At 41.3% G+C, this 23,243-nt stretch overlaps 1 protein-coding gene across 2 annotated transcripts in view; it reads left to right on the forward strand.

Moving 5' to 3' along the window:
• Positions 1 to 23,243, forward strand: part of LOC134878949 (chemokine-like protein TAFA-5) — a 121,991-nt gene that overhangs the window by 94,845 nt on the left and 3,903 nt on the right. For both annotated transcript variants that reach the window (XM_063905137.1, XM_063905138.1), the window contains exons 3-4: positions 12,829 to 12,956; positions 20,698 to 20,917. In XM_063905137.1, the coding sequence (XP_063761207.1) occupies positions 12,829 to 12,956; positions 20,698 to 20,706 (137 nt within the window). In that variant the 3' untranslated portion in view covers positions 20,707 to 20,917. The remainder of the gene's footprint in view (positions 1 to 12,828; positions 12,957 to 20,697; positions 20,918 to 23,243) is intronic.

Here is a 23,243-nt window from a genome sequence, read left to right on the forward strand (position 1 = left end):
GCCACACTTTTCCACTTGGGGCTACCTGCAGGAAAAAGACAATGCCAGGAGCTATATGAGGAACAAATCCATCAGAATTAGTAGTGGGGAAAGTTTCAGCGTTATTATAAACTTGGCAGTTTGATATGGGGAAAGATCTTGATCTGTAACTCAGCACTTTACTGGCAAGGAGTGAGTGGGAGGGTGCAGCGGTGTTGTGTACGAATGAGAAGTAGATAGCTTCCTGATGCGGCTGCCATGCCAGGTTTGCAGGAAATGACATCAGACATCAGTGGAGAGAAGAAGAGAGGAGAGGATGGAGAGGAGAGGGACCAGAGGAGGGAGGCGGAGGATGGATACGCAGCTCAGCCATGCACTACTCTAAATACATAACTAATGTTCCTTGCGGTGCAACTAGAGTCCCGGCTCATTTATTGTCTCAATAAAGCTTGTCTGACGGCCGCTGCATCGGTTATCAGTCACAGAACCGTCTTAACTGGGTCAGGACTGCTGGGGAAGGGGAGGTGGGGTAGAGGGTAGAGGGAAGAGGGGTGGGGGGGGGATCAGTTCATCTCTCTCTCCTTTTCTTTCTCTTTGTGTTCGGAGGTGGCTTGAAGCACAGCTGGGGCCCCGTTATCGTTCACACTTAATGGAGAGAGGTCTTGGAAATTCAGAGTACCAGGACAGATATATTTGGACCGTTTATCCTTTTGAATTGCACTCAATGCAGCCGAGTGAAGGACACCTGGTGCATGCTGGATGTGCTGGACTCTGTACCCTCTTTTTAAGTCGTGTGTGTTGTGTGATATTAACTTCTTAAATTGCAGTTAAATATTTAGTAAAATGCTACATGTTTTATTGTTACGTTGAAAGTGACATGTTAAAGATCCAGTCCCATTTGTAAAAAGTCTACTGCATGCAATATTGGTGTCTTTTATATAATGGTGTGTATATTCTGAGCAGAATAGACAGCATGGCTGAGGAAAATCTATGATAATAAAGTCTCAGTTCTCATTGTATGATGACACCGTTTTCTTTAGTCAAGAATTATATTTTACATTTTTTGTATATTTTTTTCTTTCTTTCTCTTTTCTTTTGTTGAAATGTAAATCTCAATGAGGAAGAATGAGAAAAATGACTTCATGCCGCTTTTTATATATTTCTTTAAATGGCAAAACCATTCAAACAAAATAGTTTTACGTACCTTGAAAATAATCTGAAAGCGGACAATTACAGTCAATTATTGCTCTCACAATTCGTTGTATGGCTTCTGTTTCCTCTGCTTTTTCCTTTTAAGTACTCATTTCTTCCATTGCCTTTTCCAGATGTCAAAGGAAGTATAAATAATAATAATAGGGGAAAGAATAAAAGGTCCAATTGTGAAAGAGCCAGATAAGTCTTTGTAATTAGAGAACGAAAGGTACCTTTCTGTAAAATAAAGAAAGAGAAAAGGAAATGAATCATCAGAAAAAGGTGCATTCAGAGGCTGCACTCGAGTTCAGTGAAAAAGCCCTTTTCTTACATATAATTACAGATAATGGAAGATCATTTTATGTTCTTTTGAAAACCTAGTGCAAGTACTAAAAGTCAAGCATTCCTTAACAATGTACAATATTTTAGCAAAAACAAAAAGACTCTAGAGCCACCGCATAGCGATCCATGTGCTGGGGCAATCCACGTGCTGGGGTTTGGCCCTCAGAATCAGAAATCCTTTTCCCACAGTGGGGACATTTACATTTGTTCCAGCATACGTGGCATAGCAGGTAAAAAAAAAAAGGCATGCAATAACACAGAATAAGCGAAAGTATTAGTAAATAGAATGAAGTAAGTAAGTACAAATCCCTGGCTAAAGAAAGGATGAGCAGCAATCTCAGCACTTAGTGACCGGACCCGGGTTCAAATCCCGCTTGGGACCGTTTGCCGCACGTCATCCCTTCTGTCTCTATAGTAAAGACACTGGTTGCTCATAAACATCGTTAAAAAAAACAACAAAAAGAAGCAACTTTATCCAAACAGTGGCACATGATTTTTTAAAAATGATTACACTCAGAGTTCAAAAGGGGAACAAACTAATAAGAGTTTAGCAACAACTTTGTAATATTACATGATGAGCTGCTGTTGGGCCATTTCCCTGATGCCCTTTGTATTCATGGCTGCTCCTGTTGTATTTCTAAATAAAGGCTTAACATTATTATGTGCCTGACACATTATGAGCTTCTTCTTTTTTTAAACCAAGGTAATTATCTGAGGCGGAGAAGTGTTTTGACTGTGAACATCACATATTCCATTACTTTTTCATTTAGTTTTCTTGCTGTAATTATTAAATTAGCATACAGTGTACTAGCGGAATGAGTTTTGAGCTTGTGGCAAATAAATAGAAGAAAGTTAAGAGGAGAGCACTCTGAAGCTCTTCCCAGTTTGAACCACCCAGCCTGCAGTCAGACACCACACGCTTCAGGCAGAGTGAGAAGCTTTAACATTTCTGTTGGCATTATGTATAATAAACCCCATGTTTTATAAATATTTTACACGCCTTTTTTTGTGTCATTTAGCCCACTTTTAATGAGAACAATTTGAAGTTACATTTCTTAAGGGATTGTGCAAAAACTGTTTGAGAGAATGGCATCATAAAACAGTTTAGCATTTGATTTGATGAATGGAAGGTAGTCCGACATTTTTGGGGGAGCAGAGAAGGGTCTTTAAACTTTTCCTCACTCCTAATTAATATTTCAGCCTAACTGCGTGATAGTTTGAAAGAAATTGTGGCTGCAGTTTAGTTCCTTGCCTTAAGCAGGACCACAGCTCTGTCTCAGGGATTTATTTTTCTCATGACACTCATGAGCTAAATATACTAAATATTTCACTCTGTGACTCTTCATTATTCTCCCAAAGAAGAAATGTTGGGATATTTATTCTATTTTCCATATATCTGGAAGTCCATTTCCAAAGCGTTTATCACTGGGTATTGGGAATTTCTTAACCCATTTTTAAAAAGGTTTATAATTAACTGTAAACAAAAAAGGTAGGGGGCAGCTGTGGCAGCGAGGGAGCGTGGTCGTCTTTCAACCAGAAGGTTGTGGGTTCGATCCCAACCCTCGAAATGAACATGTCGATGTATCCAGGGACAAGATACTTGCTACCGATGGCTTAGCTTCCCTAGAGCAAGTGGTACTGTTCTGCATGAGTGACGTGTGAATGAGTTGTAGTATGTAAAGCGCTTTGAGGGGACAAAAAGACCTGATAGAGCGCTATAGGTACAGTACATTTACCATGTTACTTAGCAAAAACTTCGAAAAAAAGGAGGCAACATTTTCCAAGCATTTTCTAGGAGTTGGTTGAACTTTTTATGTTATGATTTACAATATTAGCAGGAAAGTGTAGCATGTTTTTCTATGTGTAGAGGGAGGGTCTAAAACAAGAGTTGAGTATGCCTTGCTCTAAATTTTGACTAAAGGGATAAAGTCCCAATTACTTTCTAACAGTCCAGAAGATTTAGCTGAAATCAAACCCCATTTTTAATGTGCCACTCTCTTTCTAAGTATTCCATTTGTTTATGTCCATATGCACGTGCACCACACTAATGGACGTGGATACATAAACAGGGACACACACGTTCGCTGCTGCGTGTTCACAAAGACCATATGACCTGAAAATAATGAGCAGCATCCAGATTGGACTGAAACTGCTGCCTTACACATAACAGCGATGATTACGCTCTTATCTGCTGTGGGGACTGCAGTAGAATTATCATTCATGCTGTACTGCTGTTTTGCTTAATGGAATTTGTTTAGCAGGCTTTGTAAGTGAGCAAACAGGGAATAAACGGATTTATAGGGAGCTCTGCCAAGTAAAAGGTTATGCATAATTTAAGGCGGATTAGTTTGGATGTAGAGGTCAATAAGGCTAAATAGACAAGAATCATCAACATCAAGAAAGAAGACGCCGTGTCTTCGGGGTCCAAGGGCCTCCACCAGCTGTACAAACTCTTTACGAACAGACACAGGAGCACACACACACCTTTCTCACACAGCAGCACACATGAGCAGAAGGCAAAGCAGCTAATTATATCAGTGTGTTTATTTCTGTTTTGCAGCCTGAAGGCATTGTTCTACTTTAATCTAAGTATGTCACTGTGTCATCTATCATCAACTTCAACGTAGTCACCTTCATTACCGCCGGCCACATCACGACAGCCATCGCAACCCATCATTACAGCGCCATACCATCCAGCTGCCGTGCATGTCCATTTGTCAATTTCTTCCCGCGCTCCTCGCCTTGTTTTCCACTTGTTCACTCAGCCACTGATGATGGCACTATAAGCAAAAAACATTGTGTTTATTTATATTTCTTTAAGTTGCCTCTGTCGCAAAGCAGTTGAGTCCTGGCACATCACGCAAGGCCGCGAGTCCCAGAGAGGTTGAGATACAATTGCTATTGTGATGGGCTGATGTGTTCGCTACCAGGTATTGATAGGAGATACAATTACTGCATGTTCTCGTGAAAAAGGTAAATAACCTCTGCTGTCATGAGAACAGAAAAGTGGATCTCATCAACAGGGTACAGGTAATTACCAACTCAAAAAGCTTGATTTTGTGACTGATGCATGATGGTGCGTGAAACCAGCTCTATTAGTCAGTCTAGGTGTGTATGGCTTGGCTGAGTCCATTTGTTTTTCTGCGCCAGAGTAGTTTCCTCACAGCAGACTGAATGGGCCTCTGCAGTGTCATATGTGGCTTTTTAACAATTATCAATTATGCAGAAAAAGGTCATTTTGGATCCTGTTTGAATTCTTCATGCATAAACAGCTTTCCAGCTGCCTCCAGTTGTCAGGGGTTTACCATTCACCACTGATGTACTGCTGTCTCTGTAGACTCCAGTGTGAAATGATCTCCTCCCCACAGACTCCTGTTCGCACCGACATTTCCTCCTCTGGCGCACGGTGCCTTTGGGCTCTCCTTGTTTGTGTGTGTGTGTACGGTGGATGCATGTCATGGGTGTGTGTACGTCCACAAATCAGGGGTTGCTGTTGGCGTTCAGCTGTGAGGAAATGTCAGAGCACATCTGCGAATGAACGATATCAGCAGTACCTGGTGGCCTGTGTACACACACACACACACACACACACACACACTGGAGGAAAACAACCCTCGAGCAATGGTATGCCACAAAAGCTGCCAGGTATACACCACAATGGCACCAAACATAAATAATATGCAAGAGGAAGACAGCAAAGTGAGAACCAGACTTTGGTGAAGAGTTCGGACATGAATGCTTATCAGTGCATTGGTGTCAGGTTTTCTACATGATGATGTGCAAAAATATTGGATTTAACGGAAAGGGAAAAGCCCAAAAAGCAGGACAGGATCCACCGTTAAGGGACAGAATGGTATAAATCTGCCCATCGAACTCTCGACAAGAAAGCTTTCCTTTTTATTCATCTTATTCAGCGCATGCATCAGGAATGGGGCCTAGTGAAACATTTGATCTGGTACAATTAAAACTGGCTAATGTGACACATTTCTACATTTCTAGGATGAAGGAATGACGTAAGGAAACAAATAGAGGCCGATGGAAACTTTCCCTTTTCATTTGAAAACTTTAATTTCAGTTTTATCTATTCAAGTGAACCAAGCTGTAAGCGCTTCTGTCTTTTGCCGTGGAAGATGTTCATTAAGCACATGAAACGCTTCAGAGAAAGCATTTATCTGTGTTTTGGAAAATTTGAGCAATGAATATCACATTAAAACTTCAGTTTCCTTTGCACGTATCCTTACAACATGTTTGAAATATCCAAATTCCGTTCATAAAAGACGCATATAGCATGTATTCATGTTGGTAAAAGATTACTAGGTGTCTCTCTTTTATAAATCCGCACATGCATGCACCGAGACACAGGGCTGAGGTCTGGAAATGTCACTCATCGTGCTATCTCATTATGTCTGCCTCTTGAAGTTCCATGAGTGCAGAGGAGCTATTTGGGACACAAAATCCCTTCACAAAAAAAAATCCTAAGGCTTTTTTCTTTTTTTTTAAAAAGGGGCTTGACAGCTTTTAGTGTGCGGAAACTCATCAGGGCCTCCAAACGGGTGGAATAATCTTAGGAAAATCAGGCGAAGAAATAGACTGGAAAAGGAACAAGCATGGGATGGAAAATAAGGAAATGAAGAAAGAAAAACAGGCGAGGGGAGATGAGATCTAGAGGGGAGAGGAGTGGATATAGAGGGCAGACGTAAAAGTGCAGAAGGAGGAAATAGTGGCGGTGAGGGAGAAGGGGAAAAACAAGACAGGGGAAATTAGCTGAGAGGAGCTGGGAGGAAGAGGGGATAGAAGGCTGGTGGCTAATTACAAAGCGCTTCGGATTTATTTCTTTGCATTGGCTTTTCCTCTCACATTCCTCTGGGGCTCCTCCTAATTCCTGCCAGGCTCCATTCAGGTTTAGGGAGCATCTGCCTACCACGGCAGGTCAGATAGTACAGTTAATTATCCAGATAGAAGATCCACTGTAAAAGGAAACATGGGAGGGGGATTTCCATGATGAAAGCACATCTTGGAGTCTTAATGGACACTCGGTTGAGCTTTTCCAAGCCGTCTTTTGTTTGACTTTGTTGCCTGACATGTCGGCAAAGAGATTATTCCGCGCGTCTCTGTGGCTGTGTTTGCATATGTACAGGGCCAGAGCCGGCTTTGCGTTAGTGGGCAATGTGTTTCTCTGCAGCTGACGCCCTTATTCCCACCAATTTAAGTGAAGTGCTGTGCAGAATGAAAGCAGCCACAAGAATGCTTTTTGTGCATGCTTACGTACACATGCTACAGGGGACATTTGCACCCGTTTGGTAAGAAGCACATCCTGACAGATTCGTCGTGCATTTTTTAAATGAAGACACAGTGGATTTGTTTAAAAGGCTATTTGACTCGCCATTACTGGGCACTGGGAGGCCTGAGCAGCATGCATTAGAGAGGTACAGGTAGGCAGAAGTGGCAGGGATTTGAGAAATAGCAGAAAGAAAATGCATTTGTGTGTATGCGAGAGCTCCATTTGGCAAGCAGCTCATTGCGGGGAATCAGGAGTGATGTTGATTTGCTTCTGTCAGACAGCAGTTCAGTCCTCACACAGGCACACAGTGTTCATGCACATGACGGAAATAGAAAACAAAAGCAGGGGAGGAAAGTCATTTTTCTCAAGTACTTCTGTACAATTTTGAGGTATTTTTTCCATGTCCTGCTATTTCATATTTCTACTTTACGACGGGTAAATCTGGTTGTAGGATCCTGATGCAAGGTCTTTGTGTTTTCCTGGTATTTTAATTTGGCCACATCATGCTTTGTGATATTTCCCTTTCCTGTAGTGTGTTATTATAGGTTTTTGTGCATGTAAATGATCTGCAAAGGGTTAGGGGTTATCGTCAGCTCTTGACACACTGCTGATTCTGCTACCTGCTCAGGTTGTATCTGATTTGTACAATTATCTTAACACATCGTCTTATCTTAAGCACTATCTTTAAATTATTTTGACACTGCATTTATTACACCAGATTGGATTTTCCTATTAGGGTCACATTTCTGTCTTTCTGCTCTGCTGTCTTACTATCTTGCTGCCTGTACACAGTCTTACACACACTCTTTCTCCTGCCATCTCGGGCTTGGCATGGCATTAGTCAGAATTTATTTGGCCAAGATGCTGGCTGTTGACATGAGTGTGATCTACCATTTGGTGGGAAGATAAGTGTCCCATGGAGGGTGTAATAATGTTCTCTCCCCTTCTACTCCTTATCTCCTGCTGATGAAACCACGGCTGATACCTTCCCTTACACATAGCATCAAACCCGTGTGTGTATTTCTATCAATGCCTGCCTGTGCTCACTGACGGGGTTGTGCCTGGCTGCCTGCATGTGTGCATGCGTATTTAACAGATGATTTTATATTTCATATAACCGCTGAATCTTATATGTTTCAACTCGAGCCACGGCACCCACACCAGCAGTGATACGGTCGACCGGTAACGGATCGTGTCACTACGCGCAAAGATGTCGCTGGGAGATGAGTTTAGTTAGTGAAGCGTATCCAAATGTGACAGATAAGAGCTGTGTCTCAACTTGTCTTTACGCTTTATGATTGCATATAGGATAAATAGCAGCGATTGGACGAGTCGCCTGACAGTGAGAACAAGTTTGTGTGGTCGTTTAAAATGTGGGGATTCAACATACAGGCTGCACTATCAAGTCCAAAGCAATATAAACACAGTGATATAAAAAAAAATGTGTGAGATTTAAGAAGACTGGTGGAGGCTTACTGATAGTAGCTTTACAATATGTTGAAGCCAATCATTTCTTCCTTCATCCAAGAACCCCCATTGTTGAGTAGTAAAGCACTACTAAGCCAACTGCATAGAGCAGTGGACTATTAACAGGATATAATTAAGCAATGATCTGGTTGAAATCTGAGCGTTTTGGAACCACATACAGATGGATCCCAAAGCAGTAGATTATGCTGCCATGTTTGTTTGAGCTAACTTCATCCACAAAGAAACAAGCTGCAAAGTTATCGGCCTCTTGAGGTGGCGTGAAAAAAAAGGAGTGTTTGGGTTTTTGCTTGACGAATCATTTAAATCAAGCATGATGTTTTACAGTAACCAAATCATGGTGGTGGAGTGCTAATAGTGGCTTTAATTTTGCTTTACAGAACTGGCATTGATTTTTTTTGGCCGCTTTTGAGCAGCAAAACAAGATGAAAATGACTAATTTTGTTACACATTTGGTATGGCCAACGTGTTGTCCACATTTAGTGGATAGATTAAAAGAACATTATATTGGAGTTGTTTCCGGACACCTGGCAAGTGTCAAATTTAGTCCAATATTTACTCACTTTTAGCTCTGTTTTTGGTCTCCTCCTCCTGAAAGATACAAGTGGCTATTTGAAGATTGAAGATCTTCTATTTAGATGCTAAATGCTACACTATGTTCAACAGCAAGTGATTTTGGAAGAACTGGTTGGAGTTTGTCACAACTAACAAACACTCTAATCACTTAATTCATTATTGATATAAACTCATATGTATAAGGAACAGCAGACAGACGGTTACTGCTTTAAAAACTTAGGACTGAGTAATCCCACATAGCAGTTTTTTTTTTTGTCAACATTTGAATCTCTAACATACATGTGGAGAGGAACACTTGTACACACACACACAACAGCCTTCATTCCCTCATTACTAGTATTGACCTGACGGCGCCATACATCTTCATCAGCTGAGGGTCACCCCACTGCATGGTAATTTAGAAGCGAAACAAAAGCGCTTAGTGAATTGCGTAAGTGACCTTGCTGACAATGTGATGAATTCACAGAAATGTATTAAATAAGGAAAAAGCAACAAAAAAACATAATCTTGAGAACGCTGCCAAACCTCGAGCTGTTGCAACTGACAACTTTCTATTCTTTCACCTTAGCAAATGGCGTGCTTTCAATATGTCCTCTAATTTTCTCCTCTGCTCTTTGCTTCCCTTTTCCATTTAAAAAGCGTGATTTACATCCTCTTCCCTACACTTCTCTTTCCGCTGCCGAAAAAGCTCATTGTAGGTTCAAACTCAGAACGCTTTCTTGTCCTTTAGATTTACATAAAATGGAAATTCTTCTTTGGCACTGGTATACTTCACTGTAAAACATCAGGACAAAACACAAAGTTAAAATAATAAATAAATATGTGATAAAATGTTGAAAAGATTTTAAAAAAAACTTCTTTAAAGAGAAAAAGACAAAGGCTAGAAGATTCATGGTGTGTGGGTGTTTCGGAGGAGTGCTTGAAAGGCACCTGTTATAAATATTCACAGAGAAGGGAATAAAAGATGTCTTTAACGTGAGACTTTGAGTGTTTGACTTTATGGCAGCATTTTGTACACTGTCAAACTGCATGTTTTTTTTGGGACAGTTGGAGCCTATTTCATCTTTCCATATAATAAGATATTAGATGAGAACATGCTTAGCCGAAGATCTATGGTCAGCTTAGAAAATGTGATCGGCATCAACCCATAATGTTGATTTTCTTTAATTTGCTGTAGCCACCCTTCAGCTCCTTTCTTTATGTGGATGCCTTGTATTATTGACATGCTAATTCTGAACTTTAAAGTCTAAAAATGCTCACATCTTGCGAGTAAAAAGTTCAGTATAAGATCATCAGCATACCTAATAAGCGCAGGATCACCAATGCATGTCAATCCTATTTAAAAAGAAAAGCAGGGGGAATAAAACACATCCCTGAGGCACACCTGTAGGGACACGCTAGTCAGAGAAAGACCAGGTTATGCTTGACCACAGACTGAAAATCTTTCCTAAAAATCCTTACTCTGTTTCGATTGGTTGGACACAATAAAGATGGAAGTAGAAGAAAGGATCTTAAACCATATAAGGGTTGACATTCAGGACAACCACATTGTTAGCACTTTTGAATATCAACAAATACGTACACTGCCTTGAATGGTTTAACAGCATTGAGTCTATTGCAAAAAGTTGAGATCTATCAGTTTTGTACTCACGGAAGAATTAGGTTGTACATGTAGTTTGGTTATTCTGAAAGAAATACGACAACACTTGCTAATATTCCAATTTCCATTTGCTTTTTGTAGTCACACGTTTTAGATTGTTTTTGTGGAGCTAGCCTTGAGGCAAATCACGGTAGCAGCAGGTAATTTAACATCAAGTAGCATGTCAGCAAAAAGCACTCAAAAATAATAATGCATTACGTTGGTGTCAATTTCAAGCTCCCTCTTTACTGTGCTGACACGATGTTCATGGTGCTTTCATTATTTAGCCATGAGAAGCTATACATATTTCACGAGTTGATTGATATATAAATATTGTTTATGGGGAACAGGTATTAGCATTAGGTCCGGTGCTCACATGTGATCTACATGTGAGTTTACGACAGCTACTCAAGGTGCCCTTAGAGCAAATTTATAGATATGGAGCCGAGCACAATCCCCACACGCTTTGTTAGAGAGCCAGCATGCCTTGAACTCCACGGTAAAGATAGTATGATGTATCTATGCCCTATAACTCATTGGTTTTACTGTTATCCATTAAGAATGCTATTTTTCATCCATAAATGCACATGAACGTCTGTCTTAATGTATCCGGCCCTTATTCTCTAATGGTCAAGAGTGTTATCTACATTTGTAATCCGTTTTTTTTAAGGTTTAATAGTGATTGTAAGCCAAATATAACTTTGTGACACCACATATCTATATCTTTTTTTTTTTACCCAGCAGCCATTATATTTCACACACTGTCGGGCCAGAAAATATTAATACAAATGTTTGTTTACATGAAATCTCACACCTCACATTGCGAGCTGTTATTATGTAGTGTAGTGATGTGTATCAGTGATATAAGAGGTACAGGTGTAATGTCTATGAGTGATCCTTTAACCTCTTCTCAAATGAGTGGTGATTTATTTAGCCTCTAGCAGTAACGGCATATATTATTTCTGATTGTTTTCTTAGTAATTAACTGAAGGTGTTTTTATCCATGTTTTTTTCTTTAAAGGTAGTGACAGGAGCAGTCACTTACAATTATCTTATCCTGACTTACCCCTCATAGTCAGATGAGCTCAAGCACCCTTTTTTGATTCTGTCTTCTCTAAAAGCAGGTCAATTACAGTCATTTTAATTCCTGCACTGTTGTCACTGAGAGTGGATACTGTATATAAGCTACTGTATTAAATTAAAGCAGGAAATAGCATTGCATACTCTCTTTTTCTCTCCATCTGGTCATGTTTGCATTGCAGTAATAAGCCATTGGAGTGGCAGAAGTTAGAGGTTTCAAACATTGATTCCTTCATTTTGGCTTTTTCATGCAACTGTTCTGCTGCTATATCACTCCTATCTTAAAAGCACCAACACATTTACACAAAAAACACAAACTCATTTAATCAGAGTTTTTGAGAAAGTGGCAGTGAGAGGTGTTGTCTTTGTCCTTGCACTACAAGAGCTCCTGCTGATCGGTTAGGATGCTTTCAATGACTCTTTTCAAGGAGCGACGAGGAAGAGCATTCCTCAGTGCATGAACTCATTGCTGTTGGAACAAAAAAAAGAAATGTGGGGATGCAAATTCTCAAAAGCAAAGAATTATTCAATTATTATTATTATTCAATTCAATATAAGAATCCAAAATAAATGTGTTGAATTGAAATATTGCATTGCACCTGCAGAACACACTTCTGGAGCCTACAGTACAAATGAGCTCCAGCCCGCGGCTTTTCTGAAAAATGTAGACAACTGAAATCCAGCAGAGCAGACAGTGTTAAAAAAACCCAAATCAGGACGTCTCGTGAGTGTTAAATGTCACACACTTTAATAGCTGTATGCCTCTTGCGGTGAAGCTAACAACTATTTTATCCTGTGTAAAATGAGTGCAAGAAAGGCTGTAAACTCAATATCATTTGTGACGTTTGATTTTATTTACCTGACTGATCACAGCTCTCTCCGTCTGTCTGATTCCCTCCATCTTCCCCTCCTCTCCCTGTCACCCCCTGCTCCCATATCTCTCAATTGTGTCTTTACTTCATTGCTCCTCATCCACCTGCATTTCTCACCTCTCCTCCAATCCTCTCCTCAAGATCCTCCACATTTTTTCACTCCATTTAAATGTATTTCTACATTTTTCTCAAAACTCCCCTTCTCCATCAATTTCCATCCTGTTAAATCTATGCCCATATCTGTCTTTCTACATCTGTCATCCCTCAACCCACTCCCTCTATTTTAATCGTTACATCTCTGACTCTCTCCGTCATTTTTCTTCATTGGTTTGTTCCTGCAATTTTGTCTCACTTTCTAATCGTTCTTCACTGTTTCTCTGCAGCTGGTATCGTTCGGAAAAAGCAGTGGTGTGAGATGGTGCCTTGTTTGGAGGACGAAGGCTGTGACCTGTTAGTCAATAAATCTGGCTGGACTTGTACACAGCCTGGAGGCCGAGTTAAAACAACCACGGTGAGTTCAGCCTCTCAATTCTCTCCTCAGGGTTACACAAACAAGTGGGTGTTTTCAAAATGTGTGGACCTACTGCCTCAGTGGCCTCGACAACAGCATGGCTCTGAGAGCTGCAAGTGAAGTGTTTGCATAGAAAATCAATTGAGCTGTAAATAAATAAATACAAAATTAAGACACATTTTAATTAATTATTGAACAGTTTTCCATGAACAAATTCTGGCAATCAGGCTGTACAGCCATCATGGCCCTTGGTAGACCCCCCCCCCCCCACACACACACACACATAACAAGAAAGACTATATCACCCCTGCAATATCTACTGTATATGTACCGTAAATAGCTGCGCAATGTATAGTTTCACCTGGATGCCATATCAAAACCGTAATTGTATATTTATATCTGTATAATTTACTAAATTGTGTAATTTCTACTTTACTTGACGTAACAATGTACATGTCCTCTCTGTGGGACGATATTCTGATTCTGAAAACAGTACTGTTTAATAATGGACATTGTACATGATACTAAAAATACTCAGAGTTAAAAAACTGAATCTACCTCTGACAACAGGCACCGTTAATTTAAATCAATTCACCTTTGCTGCTACAGCCTCCTTTCTCAGGTATGACCAATACCTGGAGATGGCTACTGTGCGGCTAACTCCTAAAGCTCTTGACTCCTTGCACAACACAGAGCAACATTAGCATTCCTTTTGTTCTTGGGCACATCAGATGTAAGTTTCTCTCAATTTTTAGCTCTGTTTTGGTCTCTACCTAATCCCAGGGAACATTGGGGTTCTTTAGCTGTCAATTGATGCTACGATCAGCGAAGTTGTCGGCTTCAAACCAAAACAATGAACTGAAAGACGGTAAAATTCTCCATTGAATTTAAGGGAACTACAGAAAGTGTTGCCATTACAAATAGTCATATAACAAATAGTTAATGTTAAAGTATCGGGTATTGCAACTGCCTGATAATGGGAGTCTTGGGGGATTTTAAGAGTGTTCATTAGTTTTGATTGCAGATTAGGAGCCCTATCTCCAACTGTCAGTCACAAGTAGGGCTTCTTGATAACAGCAAGAAAACCAGTTGAGCATTCCCTTCACAATGCCTTGAAACAGTTCCCCCCCCCCTTTTCCTTGTCTTCTGCTCGTCTCCACAAACTGTACGCGGTCTGTTTACTTCCTTGTCGCCAGCAATTAGCTTGAGTTAGGAACGTTCTTAATGTTAACGATGGCAGCAGATGGGGAGCCGCCACTCGCATTCACTAAGATGCCGCCCATTCATTCACCCGCCCGTCCTTCAAATCCTATCTCCAGCTCTCCAAGCATCCTCCTCTCCACTTCACCCCAAATCTCTCGCACGCACACACACACACACACACACACACACACACACACACAGCCTTCCAGCACCCTTACATCCTCCCACTGCTTTACCAGACACGTAAACACTGTTGCTCTGTATGTGCCGTCTTTACTGTACCAATTAAAAAAGTCTTACTTGAGAAACATGTTACACACACACACACACACACACACACACACACACACACACACACACACACACACACACACACACACACACACACACACACACACACACACACACACACACACACACACACACACACACACACACACACAACAAAGCTGCCCTATCTTTGAATGTCAATGGGTGCGCACTAAGGACCGGTGGGGCATCATTAATGCATCTGTCATGATTTAGTCATCAGCTGACTAACTTGTTTGTTCCTTCCTCCTAAAAGAAAAAGACAAACATACACACAAACACACAGCAGTTACACACACTGAATGCCACACAAAGATAATAGGGTTTATCAGTCAGCCTCTGTGGCCCCTTTCTGTGTCGCGAGTCTCTCAGATGCATGACACCAGCCTGCATTTACCTGGCTGACACTGAGGTGACATCCGTGACATGTTCAACCTACAAAGTAATTTGTTATCTGGGCTGGCAGATAGGCCACACACACACTTATAGGCAACGTATAGCTGGATCCATTTATTATATCTGACAGATATAAGAGCTTGTGTAGGTGTCGGACTAATAGATGCACGTTTTTTCTTACGTGTCTGTTAAAGTGTTCTTACGGATGTTTCGAGCTGCTTGCTATTCAGAGTTATGAATATGTGGCCCTGCTTTCCTGCCAAGGGTGCCTTGTTCGCCTTGGCCTACATGCACATTTCATATCCTGCTTAGGACGTCAGTCAATGTCATCGGCTTACGCTGACAATATGTGAGACGTGACAGGTATTTCATGCCTGCTTCATTGGCTACTTTAAGCCCGGTGACAGCTAGTCAAATGGCTGGACGGCTATGTGCACTCATCTGTGCCTGTCCGTGTGTGTGTGTGTGTGTGTGTCTGTGTGTGTGTTTAAGCAGCTTTCACTGTCAAGGACTCTAATAACTTGCAACAAGCGACTCGGGGTCATTGTTTAAAATTTGTCTGAAAATATTCATTTATGTGATGGATGTACTGGCCTAATGTGAGCGCTCCGTTTAATCGTGTGCAAATTGAGCAAAAGCCTAAAAGATTTGACTTGATTTTACTCAACCATGCACATAACCTAGCTTTGCCGGAAATGCGTTAAAGGTTAAGGCTGATTCTCCAAAGCAAAAATTACATAAACCTCTTATTATCTGCTGACCCGAGGGAGAATGACGGGCAAAAACAAAACAAACAATTTACTCCTCAGAATCCCTCAGGTTAACTTTGAACAAATGGGCCTTTCCCCCCTCAGGCTTTTCAAGGTTAGACCCAAACTGCTGCCCCGATATCGCAGAAGGATGACTGCTGGCTGTGCACAGTCCAGTGAGCATGTCCGACCTGTCTGTCAGGTGTTTGTGCGAAAACATCAACGCAGACAAACAGAGATATCCCTCGGGCGTTTGACTAAGCCAAGTCAATCTGACTCAGCCCCATAAAGGTCTATTTTGGACAAATGTCAGGAGGCGGTTTGTGTGTATTGGACAAATGTTTGAGAGTTTGTGTTTTCTCTGTCAAACGCGATGGAGACAGTTGTCCAGGATGACACCGCTGACCTCTTGTCTACCTCAAGACAGCTCAGTTTAAATTGCAAGACAGATTTGATGCGTGCTGTTTCCCTTCAATTTTAGCCGCTGATTAAAAATAATTTCCTAGCATACTTGTTTTCCCTCCGCTTGACTCCTTTTCGCCTTTTTCCCTCTGACTCGATCCCCACCCTGTCACTCTGTCCCCCTCTCCACGCATTCATCTTATTCTGACCCTGCTCTGCAGAGTACACGTTGTACCAGTCAATAAAAACACAATATGGATTTTTTTTCTAGGGCCAGCTCGAGAAGAAGCATATGAAGATTGATATGTACATTGCTTTCCGTTGACAGTGACGTTTTGAGTGAGGTTACTTTTATTAGCAGCACAACTGGAGAGGACACATATCAGCAGAGGTTGTGAATCCAGAGCACATCATTTATTTTCAGTATCAAGAGCATCGCCAGCTCAGTGACAAGTTTCTCCTCTAACGAATTGACCTAACAGAAAATGGAATCCCTTAAATGAACCATATCAGATTCGAAGACTATAAACGAGCTCCTCAGGTTCCCCATGACTGTATTAATGGAACAATAAAATGCACACGGACACTCGACCGCATCAGTATCCACTTCATTTCATTTTCTGGTTTTACCTCAAGGGGACACCTGCCAAAAAGCCTGCTTTATGGCAACCGCAAATGGGCATAAAAATGATAAATAAGCACTTGCAGGAATACCGGCCGGAGAGATCTGTCAAAACAAAACAAGTGTTCTGCCGATTGACCGTTCACTCAACCTCAACCCTGGATGACAATTGTCCAATCATAACTTATGCACTGTAGCTGAGCCCGTTCTCTCAATAAAACGTAATGGCGTCATTAAATAACAAATGCAAAATGATAAATCAATTATGTTTTTTCTTGGTAATACTTTACAGTAATAATTAAAAATGGTATTTTTGTAACATAAAATGTCCAAGCTCATGTCTTATAAGTATTGTGGGACTTGCCTGACCCTGAGCACATGCCCTACCTTAGTGAATTCAGTTTGGTCGTTCTTCTGTCTTGCCATTTTAGTTTTCCCCAATCCAAGTGGATCAGTGGCCGGCCCCGGGTTATCTTGACATGTTTTAAATTGATTGAGTGAATAATGGGTCAAATGGTGGAGATTATCTTTTGGACTGAATGTAGAATTTGTTTACAATAGGGTGAGAGAAAGTTAAAATGAGAGATTCCTATTGTGCCAAAACTGCAAAATAACGTGTCTGTTTTGTCTTATGCTACACAGCCATCACAATAGCCTCTTCAATAAGCTTGTTGGTGTAATAGTCACAGTGTCTTGTCGACACAATATGAAACGTCCCCCCAGAAAGCTTTAAAGCAGCTAATCGCCAGATAGAGAAAGACTTTTAGGCAGCAGCAAGGGGATAACTCCCCACTCCAAATATACATTCCTCCCTCTATGACACTAAATGATCAGATTTACATGTTATCACACAGTCACCACAGTCAAATGCTGCCTTTGCTGTCTCTCCAAAGCACTGTCTTTTTGGAAAGCGATGTGTAGTCTCTGCAGTCATCTCCCATACCTCCTCCTCCCTGTGAAAGGCTCACCGCCGTCTCTCTCCGGAGAGGAGGATGCTCTGCATTGTGCCCTCCACCATTTTAGACTGGCAGATGAAACGACAAAAGGAGCTATCTCTCTCTCTGCATGTGCCGACGCAGGGTGCTCGGTGAGAAAGAGGCAAGAGTGAGGACGGCCATTAGAGGAGGAAACCAAATCACCTTGGGTTATCTTGCTGCTTTTGTGACTGCCTGATAAGACGAACATTTTATATTTAATTTTTTTAACAGAAAAGCAATGTGAAGGAGAAAAATAGTGAGTGAAATACAGAGAATTTGTGCCAGTCAGACACACAGCATCGGTCCAACAGTGGCTCTTGTTGAAGAGTATTTGTTCCTCTCATTAAGTCATAATTCTATGACTGTGTAACTGCAGGAACAATCTGTGTTTCCAAAGCATTCAATACACATGCTGTGGATTAGGAGGATTTTTTATGAGGGGCCACATCAGGGTTTTTAGGGTTGTCCCATTCCTGTAGTGTTATCTAGATGTGTGTGCATGTAAATGGTCTGCATAGGCTAAAATCCAAAACTCCCCCCTTGCCTAAAACGCCTCCATTGAACTACTTTGTTTACTTCCGTAAAACATAATGACATCACTGTGTAACACTTGCGCTTCTGTTGGCTAACACATTGTACCTGATAAGCTAAGGGGCGGACATCTCTAAGGGTTTACCAATCACAACAGAGCAGACCAGCTGACCAATCAGAACAGACTGGGCTCTGGTTTCAGACAGAGGGTGAAAAGAGGTGGTGCAGCACAGGCAGGATGAGAAAAAGTATCTCACATCTCACAGTAGAGGCAATAAAAAACAAATATCAACCTGAAAATCATCATAATATGGCCTCTTTAAATGTAATCCGTAACAATTACTAGTTACCTTTAAAATCCAAGAGAAAATAAAGAAAAAAGTGACTCAAAATGTAGGAAGTGGAACAATGGAAATGGCAGCAGATCGTTAAATGTGTAACTAGGTCTAAATTACACGTTTCATTAGTTCGATCCTGATTGGGGTATTTACGCTGTGAACAGCTCTGAACAGCTCTGAACAGAAGTGGCAACTCCTGAGAAAAAGACTGTGATTACTGTAATCAAGACGTATCGGGAGAGGAGAAAGGAGTAGGTATAAAGGTAACATGTTTGAGCATGATGATAATGTGTGATAGTATGAGCCTATGAATATTTTATACACTCTGGAGAGAGGGTAAAGCTCGTCATACAGACTTGTTTTATTTATGTGGACATAAAGGTTGTTTTCATCCCCACTAAAACAGGACACATGACAAACCCCGGGGCCGTCTGTGTCTCCCAGACTATTTACGCATTTATACATTTACCAGTCTCCCACTCCGACTCCCGTCACTTCCTCTCTGTTTCCCCCTGTCAGTCTCTCTGTGGATATAGTTCATGCTGGGCCTGATGGGAGCCCAAGCCCCTGCGGTTCTGGGTCAGTACCGGCCTTGGTAATTGATCCCTCTGGGCCCTCAAGGCACATCCAACAGTGGGTTGAACAGAATCACCGCTAAGAAGACAGCTGCTTGGCCACCCCAGACAGGCCGCGAGAGAAAGGGAGATAAAAGAGAGGTGCTGTTGCCTCTCACCATTAGCTGTGGCTGCCTCTGTGTTCTAGAGGGAGCTAAGTCAGCGCATCGTGTCTCGTTTTGGAAAATACTAAATCTGCCATTTTTGGAAGAGATTTTGGGACTCTTAGCATGTCTGTTTGTATCGTATTAGCAGCTAGGAGCTTGTGGGATCGAATTGAGCCTCTGCTAGCCAATAAAAGCCCACCCACGTGTGATACACTGCCCAGTTTCCTAATTTCCTTTCCATGTGGACAAAAAATAAAAATTGATTTCATAAAACAGGATGATGTTTGGCTTGTGCATGGACTGCTTACAGTGCCCAGTTATAGGAGCTGCAGGTTCATTCCAACTAGCATATTAGCATGGTGAACGTTCAGGAGAAAAGCATGTATCTCCAAAATGAAAACTTGTTTTTAGCTATAATTTCCGATAATCTACTGGTTTCAAAATGGTTTATTTAGCGAATGAAGTTGTGGATAACACTCTTTTTATGTGTTGTGTATTAAAGGCTGCAGTTTTTAAGATATGCTCACATGCTTTTAATGCTAATAATGCAGCAATGCTTTAAGGCTGTACTTGGTGTACATCAGTGCTTTGAGCTAAATGTGACCATTAGCATTCTAACGTGCTCACAGCGTCATGATGATTCATTATTGTGCTGTGCTTAGCTTAGTTCAAGTCCCCGAACAGACTTGAAATATGGAAAGTGGACTGCTACTTGGAGAGGTCCCAGTTCACCTCCTAGGCCCTGCTGTGGTGCCCTTGAGCAAGGCACCGGACACTTCCAATCCCCCCTCCCCATTGCTCCCCGGGCGCTGCACGATAGCTGCCCACTGCTCCTAGTACTAGGATGGGTTAAATGCAGAGGACTAATTTCACTGTGTGTGCTCTGCTGTGTGCATGTATGTGACAAATAAAGAGGGTTTCATCCTCCGATTCTATCTATCTATCTTAGCAGGAACAATGTTTATCCTGTTGGCCATGTTAGCATAGTGTGTTTGAATGCTAATATTAACTAATAAGCCATAAACACAAAGCAGGCGGACGGTTATGTCATTCTGCTATTATTAGACAAATAAAAATGTAACCTGATCTGAAACAGGAGGGACTTCAGTTTGCAAAGGAATATATGTAGACTCTCTGCTGTCCTGATATCAGAGGGACGCTTGTTCCACCATTTGGGAGCTACGTTAGCAAAAGGGAGGGTCTTTATTGAGGTGTACCTGGTTTCACTTCGCAGTAGTCACCCGATTGGCCGATGCAGAGCGATGTGGTTGCAACCTGATAATGGTAGTGGAGGAAAAAGTCAGCAGGATTTATCATCTGGGTACCACAAATCTCTGCACACTAAATGTCATGGCAATCAAAATCCTAACTGTTGAGAGATATTAATAAAGGTGGAGGTGGTGACAGTGGCGCTGTGAATCTGGTTGAAAATGAAAATACTGCATGGTCATTATATGCTTTATAACCCCTACCCTCTTCCTCTCTCCCCACAGGCTCTATGACGCGACAAGAGTCCCCTTCGACACTCTTGCACTATGGAGAGCATTGATGACCCCTTGACAGACAGCCAAAAACCATCTGCCAACACCACTTTACCACCTCCACCACCAACATCATCAACATCACAACTACTCCACCCAAACCCTGGTCCCGCAAAGACAGGAAGCAACACAAGCAGCTACAGAGGGACAAGAGCCTCCTGGAGGAAACAAGGTACAACAAACTACACCATCGCCTTTTAGTCTTTCATTTGTGACAAATCTTTAAATATTTGTGTTTTGATTTTACATAAACAATGATGCCATTCGAGGAAAAAACACTGGGTTATCTAGCTGCTTTTGTAACAGCCTGAGACATTTTTTATTCATTTTCTTCAAAACGGAAAGCAGTGATGAGAAAAATGTAGTGTAAATGAAAAATGTAGAATTTGTGCCAGTCAGACATACAGCATCGTAAAACATCATATGTATTGTGACATGACACATTTCTATAAGGAGATGTGACCCGATGTGATAAATTTCTCTCAAAAATATTCTTCTTTTATAATAAAAACCTTAAAATTAACCCAATATGAAACAATTCTATCTTAAAACATTAGTTTAGTTAGTTTAAAAAAAACACTAAAATGACAATATGTCATGTTTTCATCTTAATACCTTCTGCTCTTGTACCATTTGTTCAAAAATCAATTTTTCTTATGTATGGGAAACGATAAAGTGGGTAATTGAGTTTTGTCCCTTTTTTATGTATTTCCTCCAGAATCTGATTAATTTCATTGCATAACAGGAAGCACAAACGCAGAAACAGGCACGCACATAAATCCAGATACAATTTAAACAACCGTCTGCTTGTTTAATGCCTTTATTTGGTTTACTCATTTCTCCATAAGCTCGACGGGTCCCCAGTGTGTGTTTAAACACAGAAAATCCATGTGTGCAGCGATATCAGTAGAACCCGTCGGTTAATTTTTCGGCTTTCTTTTTGCCGTGCTTTATTGGCATGCTTTGTCTTTAAAGTATTGTGTGAGATGGCGTCTGTGTGCTGGAATAAAGCAAGGCGCCAGACAGATATTAATGCATGTGATTGGAAAACAGAGCGTAGCCATGTAGTAAATTCAGTGTACAAAGCCATAAAAGGGATGAGGCCAAAGTCATAAAAATGCCTGCTCTCATAGAGTTTCTCAAAAACAGGCTCCTTCTGTTGGTCAATATCGTCAGCATTTATGGCCCGAGTTATGATTTGCTTTCGGGGGACGAAATCTGATCCAGCTGCTTTTCAGGCCAGACAGAAAGTCTTCAAGAGATGTGACACTATAAATAGACCAGATCCTCTCACAGTGCATCATATAAAAGATTATTGTCTATTTACTAACGGAGAAGGCGATCTCAGATTGGATTTAAACATCTGATCCCATAACGCACGGTATAAAAGAACAGCATATCGCCTGCTCTAATCTGATGTCATGCAGGGACATCCCATACAGTAGCTCACAATGCATCAGCCGATATCATCTTAGCTTTAAAGTTTATCGAGGGACGAGGGGGGAACATATCTTAGTTATGAACCAAATCAGTGATGTTTTGTTATTTCTACGTAGTAAATCTGCTCTAATGTTTCCTCTTGAGCATTACAGTTCTGATCACATTGTAGAAAGCAGATAGTGAGCTGTGTTTGCTTTGATGTTCTGAAGAGAATCGCTATGAAAGGGTTGATAATGACATAACACCCCCGATAGCTTTGAACTCTCTCTTAATGTGGAATGGGGCCTAGCATCTGGAGGCCTGTGCATGCATGTTCATGTAATTTGATCTCAGCGTCTGCTTCAGGCATTATACGACTTTCGCGGCATGTAATGAGAGATTTCCCTTTCCTCATTAACCTGTGGATCGCTCCTAACCTGCGAGTTCATTATAAATATTCATCAAGGTATTCAAAAGAGAGCAGGCTCAGTTACACAAGGCTTCCAAATAAACAGCGAGGGTACTAGAAACAAGTATTTCATGCAGAAAGCGTGAGCACTTTAGGATGAAAGATGAGCAGAAAAAGCCCTTTCCCCTTTAGCTGATGTTTTCGGCAGTAGTGTGGCGACGCTTTCAGCTAGTGCACAAACTCATCCGATCAATCATTCATTAATTAATCAGCCTCAACACTCCTGAGATTCTGCTTTATTCACATCCATCAGAGCCTCGATAAAGAGTTTGAAGAGGCAAAGCAGATCAATGTTCCCCCTGTGCGTGCTCATTCACACGTTCATCAAGGGTCACAGCGCTGTGACATTTTCGAGGGAGTCAGCGCGAGTTCAGGCGGGGAGGAAATGTCAAGCTGGGGCCGTGTGTTTGGGTGCTTTTACTCCCAGCTGGAGAGCGCCTCCATATGTATTGTGTTTAATTTACTTTTAGTTCTAACAGGCTGCATGCACCTTCACTTGAGTGCACATGCAAAATGCATAAGAAAGGCAGCACACAACACACGCTTATTTATACATCAAAGCATCACAGCTTTGCCCGGAGATAGGAAGCTCTAAGAGACGCCCCTGAAA

This window comes from Eleginops maclovinus, chromosome 17 (assembly GCF_036324505.1).
Source record: "Eleginops maclovinus isolate JMC-PN-2008 ecotype Puerto Natales chromosome 17, JC_Emac_rtc_rv5, whole genome shotgun sequence".
In the NCBI taxonomy this organism is placed as follows: Eukaryota; Metazoa; Chordata; class Actinopteri; order Perciformes; family Eleginopidae; genus Eleginops; species Eleginops maclovinus.